Below are 26,729 nucleotides of genomic sequence, written 5' to 3'. Positions count from 1 at the left end.
CAGGGTATGGGTTTGGTGGCGCTTGCAGTCTCCTTTGCCTTTTTTCCCTCATTCTCACCTTAAAAGGCTGGAACGTTACTCTGTCCCCTCGGAGCTTCTCATCGGGAGAGCGGTGCTAGATCCCCACCTTGTGGCCGTGGCCAGTACTGCGACTGTGGCTTCTGTATGCAGATGAGGGGACGGAGCGGGCGTGCCGATTGGCTGGAAGGCGTGCCGTGTGAGCGCAGATACAGGAGCAGTCCGTTTCAGAGCCTTTACCTGTCAGCGGCCGATCGGACCGCCGCGCTCTCTCCTGTCCTCATTCTTCTTCTGTGAAACATGACCGTGAAGCAAATGGACCAGGGCCAGCGTTACCGGCCAAGGATGGCATTCCTCAAGAAGGTATGTGTGCTTTGTGCATGCTCGCGCGTTCGTCTGCCGGCAGCGCCTGCATTCTGCACAGTAATCAGGCGTACGCCGATGCTGTTATTGTCGAGCGAGGCATGAGCTGGGTGTCCTATGCATTAAGCCCCCTGGCGCTGATTGTGTTAATGCCCCCGTAATATGCCCATTAAAGTCCTCTCCTTATTAACGTTGTTCTCCCTGTTGGTGCAAATGGAAGGAGGTCGATGTGTTTGTTTCCCTAACCTTGGCAACCCGGCAGCCAACTGGTTAACCACGCGAGCTCTCGGATCGGTCCCCGGGTGGGGTGGAAGTTTGCGAGGACTCCCCGGCCCGCGTTGGACTAGCCAGCTTTCTTAGCTGAATTACTGAGTGTCATGGGAGTTGGGGACCTGCAAATGTGTCCGTCATGTGGCAGCGAAAGGGTTATTCCGGTGCCGGCAGGTGTGCGAGGCGTGGGGCGCACTCTCAGCCGGCACCGTGTCGTTCCAGGTATGTGGCCATCGAGTGCTTATCACCCCGTGACACCCAGTTCCTCCACCATACATTGCACTGCTGTCATTAATTGGACGTCCGAGGGTCTTGGGAGTGGTAGTGCACCTCCTCCTCTAATACATGATACATTGTAATGTTAATTGTTAATGAGTATGACTAAACGGCGCGCTCCCCGGTGTCCGCGCTGGGATACGGTGCCAGGAAACGTCACATTAAAGGATCCTCGTAAAATCCATAACAATGTCTGTTAGCGGCCAGCGGGGAGACTCTGCGTTTTACATCTCATCGATACGGGCCCCTGGTGGGAGATTATTAGCCGCGCAGGAGAGTGGCCTGGGGCAAATATAGATGGTGCTGGGAGCTGCCCGTTTATACTCAGCCCCAGCCTAGGATGGGGGCTACAACTCAACACAACTCCCAGCCGTGTGTTAGGATGGTGGCTACAACCTAACACAACTCCCAGCCGTGTGTTAGGATGGGGGCTACAACTCAACACAACTCCCAGCCGTGTGTTAGGATGGGGGCTACAACTCAACACAACTCCCAGCCGTGTGTTAGGATGGGGGCTACAACTCAACACAACTCCCAGCCGTGTGTTAGGATGGGGGCTACAACTCAACACAACTCCCAGCCGTGTGTTTCCATCATGGCGTCCGATGGTTGGATCTTGTAGAGCTCTGGACTCTATGCCGGGCGGCCTGTTGCCCCTGTTTCTGCGTGTTTTGGGGGCAGCCGCGTGTAATAAGGCACAGGACCTGTTGTTAGCCTGGGTCGCTTCTGCTGAAAGGCCGTCACAGAACCTCTAGCCGGAGGGTCCCTGGGCCATGGTGGGAGCTGGGTGCCGGGCAGTGCACAGCGGATCTCTGCAGTTAATAATCCCTTAGTCCTACTCCATGTGCCGGGCATTGCTTGGCTTATCCTATTAAAAGGCATTAGCCGGATTCCCTGTGACAGGGCCAGCTGGCCGCTGCAAGTCGCCGGGACTGAGAGCAGCCACTGCGCTTGGCGGGGAAAATATAGCAGAATGTATATATATATATATATATATATATATATATATAGGTGTGTGTATATATAGATGTATAAATGTGTGTATGTGTATGTATGTACACACACACACACACACACACACACACACACACACACATATATAAATGCAGGTTTTGATGTGAAAACTGGTAATATGATGATTTCCTGGAATTGCTGCCACTAAATAAGTTGGGATTGAGCTCATTATACGTCCCTATAGAGTACAATATTATATATATTATATTCTATATACATATATATCTGAGCCAGCAATCAGAGACGCCGGACCCTCTCGCCCATCGCAATCTACATTTCAGCGTTCACGCTCTCCCCACCCCCCTCCATATTGGCCGACGGACAGGCTGTCCTCGTAGAAGTTACTGAAGGACACCGTTGGGTAATTCATGAGACCGTCCTCCAGCAATAATAACAAATCAGAGGGGTATCTGTGCTCAGGACGAGCGCTCATCACTTTCACTTCATCTAATCTCATGTAGAATAAACAAGTCCTCTCCGTGCAGCACATCTCGGCCCCTTCCCAAACCAAAATACGGGCCCTCTCCAAAATACGGGGCTGTCGCCAAAATACGGGGCCCTCTCCAAAATACGGGGCCCTCGCCAAAATACGGGGCCCTCTCCAAAATACGGGGCTCTCTCCAAAATACGGGGCCCTCGCCAAAATACGGGGCCCTCTCCAAAATACGGGGCCCTCTCCAAAATACGGGGCTCTCTCCAAAATACGGGGCCCTCTCCAAAATACGGGGCTCTCGCCAAAATACGGGGCTCTCGCCAAAATACGGGGCTCTCGCCAAAATACGGGGCTCTCGCCAAAATACAGGGCTCTCTCCAAAATACGGGGCTCTCTCCAAAATACGGGCCCTCTCCAAAATACGGGGCCCTCTCCAAAATACGGGGCTCTCTCCAAAACACGGGGCCCTCTCCAAAATACGGGGCTCTCTCCAAAATACGGGCCCTCTCCAAAATACGGGGCTCTCTCCAAAATACAGGGCCCTCTCCAAAATACAGGGCCCTCTCCAAAATACAGGGCCCTCTCCAAAATACCGGCCCTCTCCAAAATACGGGGCTCTCTCCAAAATACGGGGCCCTCTCCAAAATACGGGGCCCTCTCCAAAATACAGGGCCCTCTCCAAAATACCGGCCCTCTCCAAAATACGGGGCCCTCTCCAAAATACGGGGCCCTCTCCAAAATACCGGCCCTCTCCAAAATACGGGGCTCTCTCCAAAATACGGGGCTCTCTCCAAAACACGGGGCCCTCTCCAAAATACGGGCCCTCTCCAAAACACGGGGCCCTCTCCAAAATACGGGCCCTCTCCAAAATACGGGGCTCTCTCCAAAATTTAAGTCGTCTGCCGTCAGCTTGGTTGTCGAGTAAGTCATTGAGTCTGTCGGTAGTTGGATCCAAGCTGGAGTTCGATGAAGTTCCGGATCAGCTCGTGGCCCCCTAAACAGCCAAGTTACTTTTTACCAAGTTGGAGCCGTTTTCCAGCCGGAGTGCCGGTGGATCAGCGAGTTACTCGGCTTCCTGTGTCTGGTCAGCGCCGTCCTGGACAGATCAGAAAGCGCTGACCTTTTTACCGAGCGAGAGGCTCCTGATCACAGAGCAGACCGTCGTGTTTCCAGCTGAGAGCGCTCTCTCTCCGTCTCGCTCTCCTTTTATTAACGCCGGTTTACACTCAGTTCCCAAGGAGGCAGGAAAAGAACGTCCCCGACGGCTGTGTGAGAGCGCCGAGTGCCGCCTGCTCCCGACCTCATTCCTGCTTAGGTGGAAATAATCAATGCATACTGCAACTTACTACTGACATGTGTAAGGGCCGGTCCCTCGTAGGGCTCTGGGTACTAATGACAGTGACATGTTTTACTCCTAGGGCCCCGGATACTACTGACATGTGTAAGGGCCGGTCCCTCGTAGGGCCCTGGGTACTAATGACAGTGACACGGTTCAGGGTCAGTGCCTCCTAGAGCCGTCGTGCGTTGATGCCGGTGGCCCCCGGTGATGGGGACGGAGCCCCATGCGGCGGTTAAAGCTGGATACGGAGCGTCTGTATTGCGCAGGCTGTTGGAGGACGTTGAGCAGACGCTGGCACGTGTGGCACGGGGCCCTTATAAGGTGGCATCTGCCGTACGACGAGCGCCACGGGTTTCAAAACAAAACGTGATTAATGCGACTCCGCGGCGGTCTGGCCGAAGACATCTTTATCACCTTTGTTATTTCAGCTCCAATAAAGCGTAATGGGGGGCAGCCAGGTGCATGCTGGGAACATATACGCGCAATATAGTAAGATGTTTAGCTTTTTAAAGAAAAGTGCCGGGTATCTGCGGCTGCTTTATGGCTGCATGGAAAGCGTTTGCCGCTCCGGGTGATAACGGGCAGTTAATGGGAGTGAGAGGAAGCTTGTGGCCGGCCCTAGGGGCAGCTCTGCAGCATCTCTCGCTCTAACGCCACGGACTGTCTCATCCATATTTCACTGTCTGTCCCGAAACGTTTCTTCCGCCTCACCGGTCAGTCCCAGAGCAATTAACCTGTTCACTGCTGGATCAGAACCTTTTGGTTGTTTTTTTTCTTCTTTTTTTCAGGACCCGCACTGAAAGGGTATCTGGTGCGGAATCGGGGCGGCTCCGGCTGATAGAAAGGAATGCATGGGATGGGGTGTTATTACGGGGTGGGGTGTTATTACGGGGTGGAAACCCTCTGCACATCGGCTCCGGGTGATTCTCATCGGATTCCGTATTTTTGTTGAGCCCCCTCGAGCGAGAAAGTGTTTTTTTATTTTTTTTATTTAGCGGACCGGACTCCCTCCTCCCCTTTTCCGTATGAAATGTCGCCGTTGTGCCGCGTGGCGCTCCTCCGGCGCTGACCGTGTAAACGGGAGAAAAGCATTTCATGTTCTGATGATCCGTCCGGGGCCCCTGCCTCTTGTTTAGAGCCAATTACCCAGAACCGGCTGTTAATTAGCGCGCTGTCACGCAGAGCAGAGATTGGGGGACGCCAATTACCCTCCTGCGTGGAATTCTGAATCTGCGAATGAATTTGCCGGGACTCCCCCCGACCTGATTTGTCGACACGGCAGGCGTAGGGGAGACGTTTGAATTGCCCTTTTGGACGCTTCCGCCCCTGCAGCGGCGCTCAGCGGGATCCTCGCTCGCAAGAAGTGGGTTAGGAGAGACGGAAACGGAGCTCGTAAATGATAAATGAGACGGACGTGGAATCCAGGCGAAGGAATTATCAGAGCGCCGCTGACATTCACACAGCTAATGGCGCAGCGACCGTCTAAGCTGTCCTCGTATCCGCGAGCCGCCGAGGGCCACAGCCTTGGCCTGATATCTTGGGTTTATACACGTAGAATATGGTGAACGCTGCAAGCACCTTGTTTATTATTATTTATTGATGTAGCGCCATCATGTTCTGCAGCGCTGTACAAAGGGGTTAACCAGACATAACAAACAAAAGGCGAGGAGAGCCCCGATCTTATGATTTATAATCTGGAATAAACGCACAAGGTGGTGACCCCCGGCGATGCCGCTCGGCTCCCCCTTCCGCCATGGCGTTGGCTCTCTGTGACGTCGGCCACGACACACAACCTGCCCCGTGGGTAAAGCTGTGTGCCCAGGGACGTCAAACAAGAAGTAAATACCCCCCCCCGGCTATGGCTGTACGCAAACTGTTTATTGAATGCTCTCTGTGTTTCAGATCGAAGCGCTTTTGCTGGAGATGCAGGATGGAGAGACGGGAATCAAGATGCACACCCAGAGACTGATGATAACCACAATCCCCCACGCCATGACAGGTATCCCGTCATCCTCTCCCAGGGTTCTCATAGTTCCAGAGCGGGTTCTAGGTAATGGGAGATGCCCCCCACGTGATCAGGTCACAAGAGCCACGATGAGCCCCTTTTAAATGCCCGTAGGTTACACGGGAAGGTGCCCCCTGGCAGCCCAGCTTCACCCGTCCATTAGCTGCTAAATCCACTGATGGCCGGAGGTGTCATTCACCTGTCGGACCCAAACCAAACATAAAGAATGGACCGTCTATCGTAGTATCTGGGACTGTCCTCACATTCTCACTCCCGAGATGATGGCAGCGTGAGGGAGGGTTCATGCGCTCGCTGCCCGAGTACTGACCTTGCGCGACCTTGAGCTCGGGCCACTTAGCCGATCAGTGCCGGCTGGCTGTGTGACCGAACACTTCCTTAAGGAGATCAAATTAAAAGATTACGTTGGCCCTGAGACCTGGCAGTCAGTTTCGCCAGCGCAGAGCGAGCCGCCATTAACCTTTTGTTCACCGAAGCTGCTTTAGATACCTTCAGAAGCAGGCAAAGAAAATGTTTAATTTACAGTTTTACCAATGTTTCTATTATTATAAAATCCACACTGACTGGTGTCGTTAGTCCGCGGATCAACAACATGCCGTGTGTGTATATAATATATATAATATATATAGGGGGTTCCGATCTCTAACGAGAGTCTTCCCTGCAGGTCAGGATATACTGGAGTGGATTATTCAGAGGCTGCAGATCACAGAGGAAGGTACGGAAAATGATTAACCGCAGACCCCGCACACAACCCGGGCGCCCCCAAACCGCCTATTCCCAGCTACGGCCCGCTAGCTGAGCCACGGGCGCTCAACAAGCTAAAAAATAAATAAAGGTTATCAAGTCGCACAAAATATTCCTTATCCATCTCGTCTGCGTGCTTCAGCGCGATCTCCTCTTCTGCCGAGCGGTAACTCTAATGTATCAGCGCATCTCCATCGAGGTCTTATCATTATTAGCAGTATTATTACTATTATTATTATAAATAAGGTGTTTGTGGGGAGAGCCCATCGCATGCACGTCACCTCCGTGTTTTCAGCGCTGTACACTCTTTATATTGTTACGTATCGTCACGACCAGTGTTTTTTAATTAAAAAAAAGTTGTTTTTCCGCAGAGGCCCAACACCTTGGCAACTTAATGGTGAAGTGCGGCTACATCTACCCCCTGCAGGAACCAACTAACCTTATTCTCAGAGCCGATGCCAGTCTGTACCGATTCCAGGTGAGCAGAGACCCGCGTGGGGTCTATACTATGTGTGATGGCCTTTTATCGTGGCAGAGGGGCTTGGCATGTCATAAGCTGCCATTTTATCATCTTTCAGACTCCTTATTTTTGGCCGACGCAGCAGTGGCCATCGGAGGACACAGACTACGGTAAGTAAGATCAGCGCCCAAAGCCGCATCCCTCCGACGGCAGTCCGTCATGTTCAGCAACTTTCTGTTCCGTGAGATACAATGTATACATCCCACATTTCAGTTACACGTATGTTAACGTGAGTTTCTCTGACCGCAGCGATATATTTGGCGAAGAAGAATATTCGGAAAAAGGGGTTTTTGGAGGAATACGAAAAGGTAGGAGTACCTCTAGAAAGAGTGATGGGGGGCCAATGTACTCGCGGCTGTCCCTTCAACATCCTCCATGATGGGCTTCGGCCGGCGGAGGTCCAGGGCCGGTAGGAGTAAACGGACTGGTTCCACCTCGTTGCTGCGAGAAGCTGAATCGCTTGCATTATCTGTAAAGCGAGGAACTCATCTTTTATGCTTTTGTTTAGTAAGAGCTTCTTAGGTGTTTTTTTTTGTTTTTTTTTTCAGGAAAACTACAGCGCTCTTAACAAAAAGATAAACCACAAATGGGATTTTGTCGTCATGCAGGCGAAGGAGCAGTACAAGTGAGTGAGTTAATGGAGGGTAATGGAGCTCGTGGTTAATGCGGGGAACGCGCAGATAGATGCCCGCTTTCTGAAAGTTATTTTCTGCCGGAATGTGTTAGATTTGGGGCTGACAGTTTGACCCCAAGTAACACAGATCCTAATCCTTCAATCTGGTGGGTGAAAACCCGCGTTACGCTACATGGCTCAGTTATCACCCCCAAAATGCATCTGCCCAGACTGAACTATGTCTTCTATGCGCATGTTCCCCGGCGAGTGCCAGGCTGCTGACCCTGGTTCTCTTTCCTCAGGGCTGGGAAGGAACGGAAGAAATCCGACCGCGTGGTTCTGGACTGTCAGGAGAAGGCTTACTGGCTGGTTCACAGACCCCCTGTGAGTTAATAGATGGGATCGGGGGGGGCATACATTTCTAGTTTAATTTACACTGTTTACGCGCAAGTGTCTTTAGATTGGCCAGTTCTTTTCTGCTTCATGAAATTGATGTTTTGGGGTATTAAACCCGGTCATTCCTTTCAGCCGGGAGTGCTGGACGTTCTGGACTATGGACTGGACCGAGCCACTGACCCCAACGTTTCCAAGGTAAACAGGTGAGTTTGTGAGGTTTCTTTTTACCCTACGGTGTGGAAGGAACAGCGGCGATGGGGTGGGCAGTTTCTAAGCATTCAGACTCACTGGCTGCTCTGCTGCCCCCATTATAATATGATCATGGCAGAGAGAGAGATATCTGCGCACATGGAAAGTGTTATCGGTACTGACATGTATTTCACAGAGAGGAAAGCATTGGAAAGAAGTAGTGGTTTCCTGGTGTTACTATCCTGCAGAGTCTGGACAAAGCCGTTCCCTGTATATTCTTCATAGTATATACTCTCCAGCCCATATAACTAATCCCACCCGTTATATCTCTGTATATTCCTCATATTATATACTCTCCGGCCGTATAACTAATCCCGTCCTTATAACCCGTTATATCCTGTATATTCCTCATATTATATTATATACTCTCCGCCGTATAACTAATCCCATCCTTATAACCCGTTATATCCCTGTATATTCCTCATATTATATATTATATACTCTCCGGCCGTATAACTAATCCCGTCCTTATAACCCGTTATATCCCTGTATATTCCTCATATTATATATTATATACTCTCCGGCCGTATAACTAATCCCGTCCTTATAACCCGTTATATCCCTGTATATTCCTCATATTCTATATTATATACTCTCCGGCCGTATAACTAATCCCGTCCTTATAACCCGTTATATCCTGTATATTCCTCATATTATATATTATATACTCTCCCCCCGTATAACTAATCCCGTCCTTATAACCCGTTATATCCTGTATATTCCTCATATTATATACTCTCCGGCCGTGTAACTAATCCCGTCCTTATAACCCGTTATATCCTGTATATTCCTCATATTATATATTTTATACTCTCCGGCCGTATAACTAATCCCGTCCTTATAACCCGTTATATCCTGTATATTCCTCATATTATATATTATATACTCTCCGGCCATATAACTAATCCCATCCTTATAACCCGTTATATCCTGTATATTCCTCATATTATATATTATATACTCTCCGGCCGTATAACTAATCCCATCCTTATAACCCGTTATATCCTGTATATTCCTCATATTATATATTATATACTCTCCGGCCGTATAACTAATCCCGTCCTTATAACCCGTTATATATGCTGTATATTCCTCATATTATATATTATATACTCTCCCCCCGTATAACTAATCCCGTCCTTATAACCCGTTATATCCTGTATATTCCTCATATTATATATTATATACTCTCCGGCCGTATAACTAATCCCGTCCTTATAACCCGTTATATCCTGTATATTCCTCATATTATATATTTTATATACTCTCCCCCGTATAACTAATCCCGTCCTTATAACCTGTTATATCCCTGTATATTCCTCATATTATATATTATATACTCTCCCCCCGTATAACTAATCCCGTCCTTATAACCCGTTATATCCTGTATATTCCTCATATTATATACTCTCCGGCCGTATAACTAATCCCATCCTTATAACCCGTTATATCCTGTATATTCCTCATATTATATATTATATACTCTCCGCCCGTATAACTAATCCCGTCCTTATAACCCGTTATATCCTGTATATTCCTCATATTATATATTATATACTCTCCGGCCGTATAACTAATCCCGTCCTTATAACCCGTTATATATGCTGTATATTCCTCATATTATATATTATATACTCTCCCCCCCGTATAACTAATCCCGTCCTTATAACCCGTTATATCCTGTATATTCCTCATATTATATATTATATACTCTCCGGCCGTATAACTAATCCCGTCCTTATAAACCGTTATATCCTGTATATTCCTCATATTATATATTATATACTCTCCCCCGTATAACTAATCCCGTCCTTATAACCCGTTATATCCCTGTATATTCCTCATATTATATATTATATACTCTCCCCCTGTATAACTAATCCCGTCCTTATAACCTGTTATATCCTGTATATTCCTCATATTATATATTATATACTCTCCCCCTGTATAACTAATCCCGTCCTTATAACCTGTTATATCCTGTATACTGCTTTTATTATATATTATATACTCTCCCCCCCGTATAACTAATCCCGTCCTTATAACCCGTTATATCCTGTATATTCCTCATATTATATATTATATACTCTCCGGCCGTATAACTAATCCCGTCCTTATAACCCGTTATATCCTGTATATTCCTCATATTATATATTATATACTCTCCCCCGTATAACTAATCCCGTCCTTATAACCCGTTATATCCCTGTATATTCCTCATAATATATATTATATACTCTCCGGCCGTATAACTAATCCCGTCCTTATAACCCGTTATATCCCTGTATATTCCTCATATTATATATTATATACTCTCCTCCCCGTATAACTAATCCCGTCCTTTTAACCCGTTATATTCTGTATATTCCTCATATTATATATTATATACTCTCCGGCCGTGTAACTAATCCCGTCCTTATAACCCGTTATATCCTGTATATTCCTCATATTATATATTATATACTCTCCGGCCGTATAACTAATCCCGTCCTTATAACCCGTTATATCCCTGTATATTCCTCATATTATATATTATATACTCTCCGGCCGTATAACTAATCCCGTCCTTATAACCCGTTATATCCTGTATATTCCTCATATTATATATTATATACTCTCCGGTCCGTATAACTAATCCCGTCCTTATAACCCGTTATATCCTGTATATTCCTCATATTATATATTATATACTCTCCGACCCGTATAACTAATCCCGTCCTTATAACCCGTTATATTCTGTATATTCCTCGTATTATAAATTATATACTAACTAATCCTGTCGTTATAGCCTGTTATATCCCTGCTCTGGTTCTGTAGTCAGGGGGGTCAGAGCATCTCGCTATAAATATAGCTGCTTGTGGGCCAAGTTTGCTAAACGAGGCTATTTTTTTATGGCGCGTGGGGTGATAGGAAGCAGCCAGTGATGCTTGGTATGGGAATGGGAATCTGTATGTATTTGTGTTGCCCGTGAGAGCGGACATAGATTAATTTACTGTAGAATTTGTATAATGCCAACATACTCCACGGAGCTGCACCAAGCTGTCCAACTAGGGGCATTGGGGCAGATCCAAAAAAAAAACTTAATGGGAATTTCAGATGCTCGCTTCATTTCACTGACTGTTTGTGTATTTATTAAAGGGAATATCTGAAATCCCGCAGTTTGATGGGTAAATCCCTGGAGATCTATAGTGTTGCTATGGTAACAGTGGATCTGCATAGAACCGAGTAAGCGGCGAAGCCCTGCGCCCTGTCTGGAGCTGGGTTACCGCTGGTAACCGTGCCCACCGAGACCCCCGTTTACATGAACATGCAGAGGCAGAAAAATAACGCAAAAGAGAATTTCCTGCCTTCTAAACTTGTGGTTATTTTTAAAAAAGTGGCCAATTAAGGAAACTTTCCGTCTTCGTGCTTTTTAAGTGCACATTTTTTTATGTGAAATATGCAATTTCCTGTCCATCAGCAGAAGAGAAAGCACGGCTTCTGATCCTTGACATTAATTTGCGATGTGCGCTTGGCACGTTCGCCATCTCCTAGGAGAGCGGATCGCCACCGCGGACAGATAAAAGCCAGTGAATCACCAGCAAAAACTGGCGATTTCCATAAAAAGCCCTTGAACATCTCGGATCGCTCTGATTGTTGGGGCTACAGAGCTCGGTAACCAGGGAAACCCGCCGTACAAACCAATCCGCGATGTTTCGTGTAACGCCGCCACTGACCGCTTCAGTCGGTAACACGGAAAACAACCCGTCTTTCTGTCCTCGGCCCGTGGGACTCTGCCTGGACGGACGGTCGCAGCGCCCTGACAAAAAAAAGCTAAAAATGTATTGTGGCTTATAAGCAAAGGGGCGAATGTCCTATAGCGCCGTTTACTAATTGTGCCCTTTTTCAGGCATTGGTGATATATCCCAGGGCAGGGAGAGCGGACTGCCACTCACATGATCCTCAGACACCTGTCGCTGTGTACTCGCGTTAACCGTCGTAAGCCTCGGTCAGGGGGATCCCTCGTGTCCCCCGGATGGCCAGTCGCCTGCTTTCATTTTGTAAATTACCTCCGTTCCGCGCTGTTGAAGTAGGAGATTGTGGCGCTGTGGGGGATCCCCTGCAATCTTTCCCCCGACACCCCCAGAAGTCATATCTCTTTTTTAAAACCGAATAATAATTCTGCGCCAGCCGCTGTGGTGCCCTCGGGTGGTGGTATTCTGTGGGCCATTGTTCGGGTGTTTTTTCCACGGCCGTGGAAGGAGGGAGCGCTTTGAAGTCCCGTCTTCAAAGGCTGCCGTAGCCAAGCACCATTTCTGGCATCCCTTAGGGGACGGGAGGGGAAAAGATCTGAAATGTCCAAAGGAACGCATGTCACAGTTATCTGATTGGCAGAGCAGCCGGCGGAATCACGCGGCGGGTGTCTGGGGAAGCACGCGGTTACACGGTATAGGAGTGTTAGAAGCAGACACGGCTCGAGAAATGCGTCGGTAAGCGAAGGGTTACCCCGCATTTACTCTTTTCAGCCCCAGTGGTTGATAGCGTCCTTATAGAAGTGTTCTTATTAAGGTAAGTGGGATCTGTAGCAGATCACAGAGCGAGCCCCCACTCCCACAGTGGGTTTAATGGGAGCGTTCGTGTGACGCGCCTTCGCTTTATGGCTGCGTCGGGGAGCGTTACGGGTCATCTCAAAATGTTGTCTTGTCTTTAGCTCTAGGTGTTGGTCAGCAGAGATCAGATAGGCTACGGTTACTGGATGTGACTAAACCCCCCCGTTAATAATGGTCCCCACATTAATAAAGGTCTCCCCAATTCAGCCCCCCGCCCGGGAGCCCGGCAGGCTTTCCTATTATTCACGCGAAACGAAGCGGCCCCTCGCAAGCACTAATAGTAAATGACTTCCATGCGACAGACACAATGTTACACGCAGAGGTAGGCCGCGCGTTCGTTATCTCTGCTGATCAGAACTGATTATGAGGTTTAAATGCTTGCAGGGGCTGCGGGATTATCAGTAATAATCCCATTTGTTTTCAGGGCGGTTTTCTGAGGAGAGATAGTAAACGCGAATGAATCTTATTAAAAGGGAAACTGACAATTAACTCCAAATACGTTTAGCCAGAGAGCGTTATGTCATGTGACCGATGGAACTTCCGAAACCATCACTGTTTCCCAGGAGCCCGGGGGAAGCTTTTATCCGTGAGCCTGCACATAACAATCTCTTTACATTGGAGGCAGCACAGGAAGTGAGGTGTGCGAAGGAAAACTGCTTCCCCCCAGCTGGGGAGAACAAAAATCTGCAATTCTATGTAGCCATTTTTAAATGTATCCTCTGTTCGTGTTACGGGAAACAATCTGATGTTATTATTATTATCGGGACGGTAATGACCAAACATTGTCATCGGAACTCATTGGCTGGCTGTGTTTTTATGACATTAAACTCTCAGAGAAGAGTCTGCTAACTGTAAACCTGTCATTTTCTAATTATCTTTTCCCATTCTGCCTTTTTTTTGCAGATCTCTTGAATTCTGTGTCTATGCTGAAAATCTCGTGTTAAACGGTAAAACGCAGGCTGCCTGATGATTGCCCGAGCGCTTCCTTGTCCCAGGAATTAAAGGCAGAGACAGACAGGAATAGCCGGGAACGGTATCGGCAAACGCCGAGTCTTGTATTCCCGGTGAAATAATATGTGTCTGTTTCACGCGCATCATCGTGGAGGCGTCGGGAGACGTGTAATGACTGTTTGTATAATGAGAACGCCGCGCAGCGCTCATTATCTCCGCTCTCCACAATCACCGGAGGCTCTTATTGAATCTTACGCCGATCTCATTGCCCGGCCGGCACTCAGGGGGCAGCGAATAGCCCCCTGTGTCCCAAATGGGGGTCAGGTTGGGGATCCTGGGGGGATTGAATGCATTATATTAACCCACATTTTTCGAAATGACATAAAAAAGCCTTTATCCACTTAAACAGCGATGGTGTTATCTTGGCGTAAGGCGTGGTAGTCCTTCGTGTCTGTGCTTGGTCCTGGGAGGACACCAGGGTACCGTGTCCAGGGGCATCACTAGAAACCATGGGGCCCCCCAACTTCAACAGCTAGTCCGTGCCATCATTGCCCCAAACAACTTGTCTGTGCCTTCTTTGACCTTTGCTCCCCCTCCCAACTAATAACGTGTCTAATAAGCCGATAGTGACAGCGGCCACGCGTGCAGCCGGCACAAGGTATCTGTCCCGCCTAGAACGCTATCAAGCAGACCAGGCCCGGCCGAGAGTCACCGTCCAACCAGCGGTGTCCGCTATCAGCGAGGAGCAATCTCCCTATAAAAGCTGTGTTATCTGCATTAACCATTTCATGTTTCTTTAAAAGAAGATTTTTAGGCTTAGTAACCCAGTAAATTAACCAGTATGCGGGGTACCGGGGTATAAACGCCGTATGTCGCCCCAGGCTGTCCTAACGGGTCTCTTCTTTTGTTTCTTTTTACAGAAGAAAACCGTGGACTTCCACAGGAGAGAAGTAAGTGCGAGCTTTTCTTGGAAGTGTTTTAATCAGGTTGGCCGAGGAGGAGAGGCTGCTAATCACTGTGCCTGCGCGGTGACGCGGCATTGTCGGGTAGGCAGGGGGGCGTAAAGTGTTTCACCTCTGCGTTTGCTGAGCCGTCTGGCACTCGCCTGGTTACTATGTTGGGTGATCATGTGAGTGCAGGGGTAGTACGGCGGGGCTTGGCTTCCCGGAAGGCATTCAGCGCTCTACATTTACAATCCTTTCATACAGCAGAGCTCTGCTCATGCGCAGCTCTTGGCGCTGGTAATTCAGCACGTTTTGGTTTTAACAGTCTGCTTATCCTTTCACAAGCTCCATATACCTTCTTCAGACTGTTTCCTGATGAGATATTTGCTGTAAAGTCTCTGCCAAGATCCTGCTCCATGCAATTACTACCCCGGTCCTGACCAAGTTCCCCTGCAGGCTGGATAGGGTTAATCACGCCATTGATGTGTATAATGCTAATAACAGCCTGTCTGATATCCGTTCTAGATCATGTATTATCAGCAATCACTAATGAGATCCACTGTGAAGTCTTCAGTGTCACTGGCTGCGTGAGTCTCTCCATATGCTCCTGTCTATATGTTCCCCACCGCTGCGTGAGTCTGGCCCTGCACCCCCTATATATAAAACATATATGTATATATATAAGTATCTAGATTCCCTGTCTGGCTGCGTGAGTCTCTCCATATGCTCCTGTCTATATGTTCCCCACCGCTGCGTGAGTCTGGCCCTGCACCCCTATATATAAAACATATATGTATATATATATATAAGTATCTAGATTCCCCGTCTGGCTGCGTGAGTCTCTCCATATGCTCCTGTCTATATGTTCCCCACCGCTGCGTGAGTCTGGCCCTGCACCCCCTATATATAAAACATATATGTATATATATAAGTATCTAGATTCCCTGTCTGGCTGCGTGAGTCTCTCCATATGCTCCTGTCTATATGTTCCCCACCGCTGCGTGAGTCTGGCCCTGCACCCCCTATATATAAAACATATATGTATATATATAAGTATCTAGATTCCCTGTCTGGCTGCGTGAGTCTCTCCGTATGTTCCTGTCTATATGTTCCCCACCGCTGCGTGAGTCTGGCCCTGCACCCCCTATATATAAAACATATATGTACATATATGAGTATCTAGATACGTCCCTTGCTCTTGTCGTTCTGTCCGCACGGCCCCTGTATGTATGTAGCTTTGGTTGCACGAGTCTGTCTGTTCCCCGTCTCGCCCGGTGCAGGATTCTCTATACTGTCCCCGTCTGTCTCTCTGTCTATGTTACCTGTCTCGCTGTGGGGGTCTGTCTGCTCGCTGCCTCCCTCTTCTGCTGCGTGAGTCTTTCTATACGTTCCTTTCCCTTGTGTTATTCGGAGTCTTTCTATGCCCTCCCTGCCTCTTACTGTATCCATAACCCCTTCCCTCTGCTCCGAAGCGTCCGTGGGGGGTATACCCATGCCGAGGCGTCCGTGGGGGGGTATACCCATGCCGAGGCGTCCGTGGGGGGGTATACCCATGCTGAGGCGTCTGTGGGGGGGTATACCCATGCCGAGGCGTCCGTGGGGGGGTATACCGATGCCGAGGTGTCCGTGGGGGGGTATACCGATGCCGAGGTGTCCGTGGGGGGGGTTTACCGATGCCGAGGTGTCCGTGGGGGGGTTTACCGATGCCGCTAACGCCGTCCTGTCTTCCAGGCTGTTGAAGTACTGTGAGCAGTATTACTCCCACGACCCCATCATGTCTGGCTGCCTCCCCAGTAACCCCTGGATCACGGACGACGCCATGTTCTGGGAGCTCAATGCAAAACTGTGAGTTTGCCCCCTTCCTCCATTGAACGCGGCGCGTCGTGTATTTTAAACTTAGAGGATAAAAAAGCCCAGCATCTGCGGTGGATTATAACTCCCATGGCACTCAGCCCGGCGGCGGCACAGGGTCTGGTAATAGCTGAGCGTGCGTCCCATTGGTTACTCCGAGGGGCGACAGCTGTGCGGCGGGACTCCCTGGAAGCGAGCCCCTTCTTATAATCCTGTAAAGCGGCGGCATTGTCGGGTACCGTGTATTATATAATATATAACGCTCACGGCTCTCGGCAGGGTGGAGATTCCCACCAAGCTGCGCGTGGAGCGCTGGGCCTTTAACTTCAACGAATTGATCCGCGACCCGAAGGGCAGACAGAGCTTCCAGCAGTTCCTCAAAAAGGAATTCAGCGGTAAGTTTTAACACGCGGGGATTCGGGATCTGATCGCACGGAGTGGGGTGCGAGTGGGTGTGTGTTAGTGTATGGAATTGGAGTGTGCACGTGTTTGGCGTGGCATTGGCGTGTGTCATCTTGGGGGGGGGCACATGCGCAGCTCACCTGGGAGAAATCTGTGTTTAACGGCTTACCATGTATTTTCTTTTTTAGGAGAAAACATGAGTTTCTGGGAGGCCTGCGAAGATCTGAAGTACGGAGACCAGTCTAAAGTCAAGGAGAAAGCGGAGGAGATTTATAAGTGAGTGTTCACTCCACTCCCTCTGCATTATCCTCGCCCGCATTATAAAAAGCTAACGGTTCTCTAGACAGAGAAGTCGCGGGATACCCCGCTGTACAGCTCCGCGGAATATGATGGCGCCATATAAACCATTAAATAATAACGTTATTACGTACCCATCGCCGCCCGGCAGCTGTATATTCACAGAATGGCCACGATGCCCCCTAGTGGAGACGGTTAGATTCCCACTCCATAAAACCCGCTCCACTGCAGGATCATCACAAGGTGGCGCCACAGTCCTGTGAATCCTTAATACCCTTCATATAAACACGGGCAGCCCTCGCGCCAAACACGGGTACCGCTGCCTACTCCGTCCAGAGCCAGCGAGGGGATTTAAACATGCATGCGATAAGCATATGGCTGTCCTGAATTTAGAGAGGGTGGTAGATAAGGGGAGCAGCCTCCTAGCAAAAGTGGTAGATGTCAATACAGCGAGGGGATTTAAACAACTAGTTTAAGTCTTTACAGCAGGAGAAACGGCGACTAGACAAGCTGGGGGGGGGGGCGATCCCCCGGCGGGTTCTATGTTTCAGTTATAAGCGGGCCGGATGGGGGCCGATCCCCGGCGGGTTCTATGTTTCTGCTATAAGCGGGCCGGACGGGGGGTGATCCCCCGGCGGGTTCTATGTTTCTGGTATAAGCGGGCCGGATGGGGGGCGATCCGCCGGCGGGTTCTATGTTTCTGTTATAAGCGGGCCGGACGGGGGGCGATCTGCCAGCGGGTTCTATGTTTCTGTTATAAGCGGGCCGGACGGGGGGCGATCCCCCGGCGGGTTCTATGTTTCTGGTATAAGTGGGCCGGATGGGGGGCGATCCCCCGGCGGGTTCTATGTTAGGAGCAGATACTTGGTACCGCTCTGGAAGCGATAGATCAGTTAGTCGTTAATAACGTGCGTCTGCTACCCTCTCGGGTTCTAGGCAGTTCCTGGCTCCCGGGGCTCGGCGCTGGATTAACATTGACGGTAAAACCATGGAAATCACGGTGAAGGGACTGAAGCACCCGCATCGCTACGTGCTGGACGCCGCGCAGACGCACATCTACATGCTGATGAAAAAGGTGGGGTGTCCGTGCCGGCCGCTCTCGGCCCCCTTTACCCTGCCAGCGCGGTGCCCACCAGCCCTGTCTGTTTGTGCCGTAGGATTCGTACGCGCGGTATCTGAAATCCCCCATCTACAAGGAGATGCTCGCCAAGGCGGTGGTGCCGCAGGAGACCAAGAAGAGGCAAGTGGCTCGCGTGTTGTGTAGAGCGCGCGTGTTCCTCATTATTATTCCCCCGATTCACACAAAGACGCGGCTAACGTAATCCGGGGGGTTCCGTACGGATCCGGTGGCCCGGAAGGAAAGCGTACCGGACAGGTAGTGATCCCTTTCAGTGGCCAGCATGTTCACAAAGCCCAAGGAATTACCAACGGTTTCCAGTCAGTATCAATACTCACGTGAACACCATATACACGCACACACGCTAACACACGCTTTCATCCTAACAGCATATAGTAAACACACGTTAACCACCATATACAAAGGCACGCTAACGCCACACGCTAACACACGCTTTCATCCTAACAGCATATAGTAACGCACGCACACGCTAATGCCACACGCTAACACACACTTTCATCCTAACAGCATATAGTAACGCACGCACGCACGCACACGCTAATGCCACATGCTAACACACACTTTCATCATAACAGCATATAGTAACACACACTCACGCTAACACCGTACACAAACAACACCCACGTGCGCTCTATCCAAACCGTGCCTTATAGCGGTTGCACGGTTGTGGTTTGTGGCCGATAAAGTGTACAGCGCCGTATACACGCAGGGATCTAGAGCTATTGGTGTTATTACAATCTGGAACCTGTTTTATTAATGTAATTATCCCTCACGCATGCGACAATCTGCGCATCTGTTTCGGGGAGGGATCCTGCGCTCAGCCACGCATCGCATGCCAGCGTGTAACGCGCTTATCGCATGCGTCATGCGGCTCTCTTCCTGCTCGGGGAAGCAGACGGTTCCCAGAAAAGCTTTTGAAGCGGAGCGCACAGAGCGATGACACAGAGAATACGGGGAGGTCACAGCAAGCCGGCTTCGTATTATAAATAGATCAGATTTCAAAGGCCGGCAGAGAGCGTGGAACGGCTCCCAGGGCTCTGTGCTTAGCGAGTCGCACCCCAAACCCCACCCCCGTGTCGCAGCATTTCTGCCTGAATAGCAGTAGCGCGGATTCCGCAAACATCTCCGGGGTATCGCCGTTTAGGATTTAGGGCTTTTATGGTATTTGTGTGAATTCCGGCATTTAAAAGGATTTTAGGAATGTGATAAAGCCGAAGCGCACTCATTTTTACACTTTTCTCTCCCGCAGTAACTTCCCGTTCATGCGCCGGCACCGGCGGTCCAGCCCGAGCCCCGTCATTCTCCGGCAGCTGGAAGAAGAAGCCCGAGCCAAGGAGGCCGCCAACTCCGTGGACATCACACAGGTTATGAGCAAGCTGGACCGGAGGAGCCAGCTAAAGCAAGAGGCTGCCAAGCCGACGTAGGCCACGCTAGGACCGTTAGCCACGCTGAGCCGTAGGGCATAAGGAGAGCAGCGCAGGGAGGCCGACTAGTGGCCACCAAAGGATTAGGCCAGTAGCTCCCGCTCGCCCTTTGCCAGTAGCTCCCGCTCGCCCTTTGCCAGTAGCTCCCGCTCGCCCTTTGCCAGGAGCTCCCGCTCGCCCTTTGCCAGTAGGCGTCTCTGGAGCTTCACACGCAGCATCGTCTGCAGCGATCGGCGCGCAGGTCGGCATAGAGTGCAGAGAAAGGGCCGGCGGAGCCCCTACTCGCCCTGCGCGGGTTCTACGTTATCGGCGTAATGTCTGCCATTCGCTAGGAAACCCTCCCTGGCGCGGACGCGTAGAGGCTGCGTGTAAATTAACGTTCAGACCCCAGCTGTAACGGCTGAACGATGGAAGGACCCCGTTTACAGAAAGCAGTTATTACAGAGACCGAGACCTAAAGGGGCAGAGAGCGACTTTCTAGAACCCGCCTGGAGGGGTAACAAGGGGGGCAATAACCCAAAACGAGAACCAGAGCCAGGGGCTGCCGGGTAGTTTAACGTTCCGGTCCGAGCCGTAAGCGACGAAACACTCTGTTCCGGGGTGATCTAGACTATGTCCAGACACCCAGCAGAGCATCAACATGTCCTCTCCCCGACGCCCAATAAACGCGTTGCATGTCCGGTGTCGTTCTGTGTCTTTCATCGTTCATTTTATCCATTGTTTGTGCCGTCGTTCCACCGGAGAGAAATGTCTCAGCGGGCAGAACGTTCCCCTCGGGGCTGGCACCGGTTGGGGTGTTAGGAGGCCACACACTAGATTAAGAGCTTTGGTAATGGGGAGCCCCGCGTGACCTCTCCCAGTGCACCCCGCTTCTCTAACCCGTGTGCTCTGTCTTCCTGCAGTTGTGCCAGTACACAGCTCCAGTCCCTCACCTGACCGTCTACACCGGTACCTGCGCCCCTCCATCTCCATCCAGCCTCTTCCTATCCTGCCACCCTGCGGGGGATCCAGCCTCTCCTTACCCCGGACGCACCATCCCCCTGCCAAACTGCACCGCCTGCCCGTCGCCCATTAGCGTAGCTATAGAGAGCACCCCGGGAGTGGAGAGAAAGTGGGACTCCAACGAGAACCCGTCTCCCACCCACAACACGGACTCCTCGCCGGGGTCGGAGAATCACCTCTGCGTGCCGACGGAATTGAAAACGACTCAGCGATCCAAAGTGGCGCTGTCGTTCAGCAAGCTGCTGAAGAGAGGCTGCTCAAACTCGCCCGTGTTTGCCACACTTTCACCCAAGTGCCCCGCGGTGAATAACGGCAAAGTTCAGCCGTTAAACGAGTTGGAGGAACAGCTGCAGCAGACTTCCAAGAAGGTGACCAAGTAAGCAAAACGCATCACCGTGCAACCACGTAACCGTGTAACCGTGTAATAACGCGCCGCAAATCAGATCTCTGAACCCGCTCACCCGCCTCGGCGCGTGGAAACAACCTTCCAAACGCCGCAGAAAGCCAGAAAATGGGGGGGGGATCCTGAGCTGGGGAAGAACTCCACTCTTTATGGAGCTTCCTGCTGAGGCAAGGAAAACAGGAAGTGGAGCGTGCATTAAAAAAAGCCTTCCCCCAGCGAGAGAGAGATTTTTATATTTGTTTAAAGTGCTCTTTCATGGAAAATATTAGTTTTCTTTGAAATGGCATTAAGTTGTGCGGGGTGAGCGGGCTGTTCGGAGATCTGTGTCACATGGCATGCTTCATTTGGTTTTTTGCTACCGGCTTCAGCCGTTTTTAAGTATTTCGGGAAAGCCGCAGGTTTTGCGGTTTGGGAAATGCATGGCATCGTCTGCTCTGATAGTCACACCTCATGCATCTGCATGCGCTCCCGACGCCGGGCATCTGCGCATTAAAGCCCCCGACCGCTCCTCGGCCATGGTGAGCTGCCGGCGCGCATGTGGCCAACGAATCGCTAAACGCACCCAACGCTCTTTAAACGTTAAAGTTTGTAATTCCCTCGACTTCAGCTTTTTCCAGATTAAGGTGGATATTCCCTCTGAAAGCCGGATCTACCCGATCGACTCCGAGGAGGAGGAGGAAGACGGCCAGCCGGCCTGCAAGGAGTCCATCCAGGAGGTGATTTGCCCGTGGGAGAACGTCATCGAGGAAGGTAAAGCCGGGTAAACGCGCGTGGCCTTCGGATAAGCCAAGGATTGGGGTCTTCGGTGCTGTTACGTCCAGCGGCCGGGAGCCCCTCTACACAAAAAGTGCATTAGGATCCGTAATGAATCCAGAGCCTGCCTGCCTTCATTAACCAGTTCACTGCCAGACGAAGACCGAGATGCCCCTCTATCTCGCAGTATTAGCCAAAAACAGACTCCTGCGTCAGCATGCCCTTCCGGCCACAGACGGACTAAGCAGCCTCGTAGCCTCGCTCACCCCTCTGCCATCCGCCTTTCCCGCTGTCTTCTGGCATCTAAGTTTACCGGGGGTCCGCGTCGGGCCGCACGGAGCAGGAGGAGCGGGACACCTGCCGGTGGCTGAGCCGAGACGCTGTCTTCCCCAAAAAACTAAAGAAGACAGAATAAACCCTTCAAGTGCCAAGGGGTGTGAAACCCAACGGCCGTGGCTCGCGCATGAAAGCAAGGGGTTCGGGGGTCACCCCAGGAACACACAATACAGCCGGAGCGGATTTTCTCCACACCAGGTTTGTAATAATGTCTTTACCCGCGTCGCTCACAGCTCCCGGGATGCCGCGTCTCCGGTGGGTATCGTGGAGATCGGCCGGGTGCTGCTGAGAATTAGAGAGCCGGCTGGGCTCAGCGGTGACCCAGCAGGGTCTCTGTATAGACAGGGAATTCTGGGTTTGAAGTTTGCCCCCCCTGACTCGGGTATCAGCGTCCAAGCGTGAAAATCCCTGACGGAGGTTCCCCCGGTGACGCACGGTAACCGAAGTCGGCTCCTCGTCCGTCAGAGAGACTTAGAAGGAGAAGAAAGTCGAGACAATCACAAACGAAGCGACGTCCGGGAATATTCCGTGTATTCAGTTTGTTTACAGAGCGGCCCCCAGCAGACCCTCCGCTCGCTCCTTTACTAACCTCCTAGTTACCACCCCTAGGGCCGCTCAGCGGGGTCACTGAAGCCGTCAAGGAGGGCAACAGATCACCGGGTGACTCTTTCCACAAACCGGAACCACAGCGTGTCCCCCGGCGGCCCCTGCCAAGTAAATCACCAGTTCAGCCGCAGAGGTCAGTCTCCGATAGCAAACGGGTCCCGGCGCCGAGCGGCCGCCCGCGGGGTCCGTTTACCTTCTTAAAGACGCTGGCGGGGAAACAAACGTATTCGTCGTCCGATCCCCTATCACACAACGTGCCGCCATTCCTGCCGCGTGCGCCAAACGGTCTGCGGAACTTTCCTGAACAATGTCTGCTGTTACTTTGTAATAAATTGTGTCCGATGCCTTACTGCTTACAAGCGTCTCTTCAATCAGCCGTCGGCGCCAACCTGAGGCCTGAATCACGCGGCGGCGAAATACCGTAAACAATTCCGTTTCTTTACTGCCCGGTCGTTTGCCCGTTGGGATCGCACATGGGGTCCGCGTACGGCGGGCGATCCGCTACCGGCAAATAACCTGAAACAGATTACTAAGTCACGCCGTTCAGCAGCCTGTGCCCTAAAAAGCTACAGTCTGCCCGAGGAGCTCACAATCTAATGACATTTTAACTTAAAAAAACAACCTTTTTTGCCATTACAAAGCAAGCCTGAACGCGGGGTATAAATATATATATAATAAATATAATATATAAAGCGTACGGCGCTTCTGTTCATTAGTTGCAGTTTGGAAAGTTGGTATTTTTCCCGATAAAGCCTCGTCTCGGAGCCGCGCAGCGAGGAGCTTTGAAGGAAAACGAACAAAGGAGAATCGGCCGATAGATCCGGCTTCAAAACCTCTTTGTCTGCGATCGATGGGGTGCATTTGTTTCTTGTTTACAGACCCATCATTCGCCGGCGCTTTATGATGTACCTGGCGACCGGCGGGGGGCCGGCGCCAATTCCACCTTCTCACACTGCGCCTCGCCTGCTTTGACATTTGACGAAATCCTCGATGGAAAGAAAGCAGCGGAAGGCGTTTGAGTTCTCAGACTTCAGTCGCTCGCGCTGCGCCGCAGCCCATTGAATTCACCTGCATGAAACAGCCCGCCGCGGAGGCCGCGGACACACAACGCGCAGGGATAATGCGCGGGGATGCACCGGGTTAATGATGGAGAAAGCGACTTCTCCCGCCGGCCGCTTCCCCGCTGCTCCGGAGGGAGAAGAAAGGCGGTCGTGGAACAGGAGCTCCGAGACCCCGTGCCCTTTAGCGAGCGGGACTCCCGCGCCGGGCTTTGAGTGCCGGGTGGCTCCGGGAAAGCGGTTTTCTGTAGTTTGGTCTCTGCCGGCAGAATTCCGACACATCCTTCAACGCAGATCACACGGCAACGGCCCGGTAACCCGCCAAGAACGGTGACCGCCGCCAAACCACGCGCTGGAAGAGATGGCGGCTTCTCCGTAACTCCAAGCAGACTCTACGCAGGAAGCCATCGCCGGCACAATCCGTACATAACGCCGTCCACACGGGCCGGTGCCGGAGGGGTCCGCGACATAGCGGTTCTCATGGGGGGGGGAGTGTTTTTACCAAATGCTTCCCCAAAGATCACTCGTTTATCGCGTTAGCACCGCTAAGCAGGGGCTAAGAACCAACAAACACCCGCTATAGGGCTCTATTTACCGTGGGGTTTATTCACTAAACGGAGAGTTGGCAGGAGCGCTGTGGGTTCCACTCCCTTCACTGTCCACTATGGGGGCCGACACCGGACACCGCCAAGCTTCTCCAACAAGAAGGGCTGAGCTGGCCCCCTACAGTGTATAATTCAAAGAGGGAGGAGACGGGAATGTGATTTATACATTATACAGGGGGCCGGCTCACCAATTTATCTATACATTATACAGGGCCGGCGTCTCGCCAATTTATCTATACATTATACAGGGCCGGCGTCTCGCCAATTTATCTATACATTATACAGGGCCGGCGTCTCACCAATTTATCTATACATTATACAGGGCCGGCGTCTCGCCAATTTATCTATACATTATACAGGGGCCGGGGCGCTGATCTATACATTATACTGGGGGCCGGTCACTGATTTATCTATACATTATACAGGGGGCCGGCTCACTAATTTATCTATACATTATACAGGGGCGGTGTCTCGCTGATTTATCTATACATTATACAGGGCCGGGGCGCTGATTTATCTATACATTATACTGGGGGCCGGTCACTGATTTATCTATACATTATACAGGGGGCCGGCTCACTAATTTATCTATACATTATACAGGGGCGGTGTCTCGCTGATTTATCTATACATTATACAGGGCCGGGGCGCTGATTTATCTATACATTGTACAGGGGGGCCGGTCACTGATTTATCTATACATTTTACAGAGGGCCGGCTCACCGATTTATCTATACATTATACAGGGGCGGCGTCTCGCTGATTTATCTATACATTATACAGGGGCGGCGTCTCACTGATTTATCTATATATTATACAGGGCCGGGGCGCTGATTTATCTATACATTATCCCGTGGCTAAAAGAGTTAAATCCAGAATAATTAATAATAATAAAGTTTTTTAATCTCACGTCGCAGGGTTACGGGCGGAACGCAGATAAACGGTGCAGGATAATAGTTGATACGGGAACCTGGCGCTCTCATACGCCGGAGCGGCGTCTCTGCCCCGACCTCCTGGCAGACGTTCTAATCATCAGACGGACCCCGCACGAGGTCTCCGGCTGCTTTATCCGGTTCGTTTAACGCGTGAAGCGTAACGGAATATATTACACGCGGCTCGGAGCACAAACCTCATTCCAATCTGTTTTACAATGTAAAATCCAGGCGGCCCTAATCAGCAGATCCAGCGCCTCGCTCTGCGTGAAAGAGAAGGAGAAAAAAGGCTGGAGAAACTCAGCATAATGCCTGCTAAACGTAGCCGTCTTCCTGTATTTAACCCCTTCCGCCGGCATTTCTGGGGAAAGGGAAGAGTCATTCCCGCTGTTTGGCCCCTTACATGTAGCGCAGCGCATGGTCATGGAGGTCAGAAGCAGGAGACTTCATCCAAGGGCCCACCACCTCCGGCCACAAGGGCCCTCGCCCATTCCCACCACCTCCGGCCACAAGGGCCCTCGCCCATTCCCACCATCTACAGCCACAAGGGCCCTCGCCCATTCCCACCACCTCCGGCCACAAGGGCCCTCGCTCCTTCCCACCACCTCCGGCCACACGGTTGCCCGTGAGAGTCCATCCTTTGATGGGACTCTACTGCTGTTTCAGAGAACTCACGCCACAAAAGCCTAAAGTGCAAAAGTTATGGTCAGAAGTTACGAGATAAAAGAAAACACGGAGCAGACGTCCTTTCCTGCCCCTAATGCCTCTTGTAACCAACAAACATGCCCTTTGGCTTCACGCCTGGCTGTTGGGGCATCGGTGGTCCGGCTGTCCTCAACCTCCTGGGTAATAAGGGGGTCACCGAATTCCCACCAGGCAGAAGACTATTTATCTCCGCAAAGGTCACCCACGGCAAACATTATTACCCCGGCGGTGAGACGGCCGTTCGGAGATCTCTACGAGGCGCAGGAAGGGAGAAGAGACGGGCGAAAGTCTTTCATTTATAAGAAAGGAGCCCTGAATAATGAATGCGGCCGGCGCGCCAAAGGTAATTTCAGCTGCTCCCTTTCTGGCACAAAGACATTTAGCAATCATCGAGATCAAAGCACCGGCAGAAGCCTCCTGCCGCTCCTCTGAAAGGAGACTCCCGTGGCCAGCCATCTCTGCTTTAATAATATTG

The 26,729-nt window shown here is 50.9% G+C and overlaps 1 protein-coding gene across 2 annotated transcripts; it reads left to right on the top strand.

Moving 5' to 3' along the window:
- Window positions 1–222: 222 nt before the first annotated feature.
- RGS9 (regulator of G protein signaling 9) lies at window positions 223–22,343 on the top strand. Of its 2 annotated transcripts, XM_053453546.1 has the most exons (19): window positions 223–381; window positions 5,616–5,712; window positions 6,401–6,451; window positions 6,852–6,958; window positions 7,059–7,110; window positions 7,250–7,308; window positions 7,549–7,625; window positions 7,916–7,997; window positions 8,142–8,204; window positions 14,719–14,748; window positions 15,268–15,329; window positions 16,474–16,587; window positions 16,873–16,988; window positions 17,184–17,271; window positions 18,229–18,367; window positions 18,450–18,547; window positions 19,680–19,794; window positions 20,757–21,232; window positions 21,867–22,343. In XM_053453546.1, exons 1-19 carry the CDS (start codon window positions 319–321, stop codon window positions 22,021–22,023), a joined length of 2,046 nt encoding a protein of 681 aa, XP_053309521.1. In that variant the 5' UTR covers window positions 223–318; the 3' UTR covers window positions 22,024–22,343. The 2 variants fall into 2 exon arrangements, with proteins under 2 accessions (XP_053309521.1, XP_053309522.1); XM_053453547.1 differs by lacking the exons at window positions 20,757–21,232; window positions 21,867–22,343 and having other exon boundaries at window positions 18,450–18,532; window positions 19,680–19,967.
- The last annotated feature ends 4,386 nt before the right edge of the window (window positions 22,344–26,729 follow it).

This window comes from Spea bombifrons, chromosome 13, assembly GCF_027358695.1.
Source record: "Spea bombifrons isolate aSpeBom1 chromosome 13, aSpeBom1.2.pri, whole genome shotgun sequence".
Lineage (NCBI taxonomy): Eukaryota > Metazoa > Chordata > Amphibia > Anura > Pelobatidae > Spea > Spea bombifrons.
Note: the sequence above shows the minus strand (reverse complement) of the source record. Positions and strands in the feature narration are given on the sequence as shown.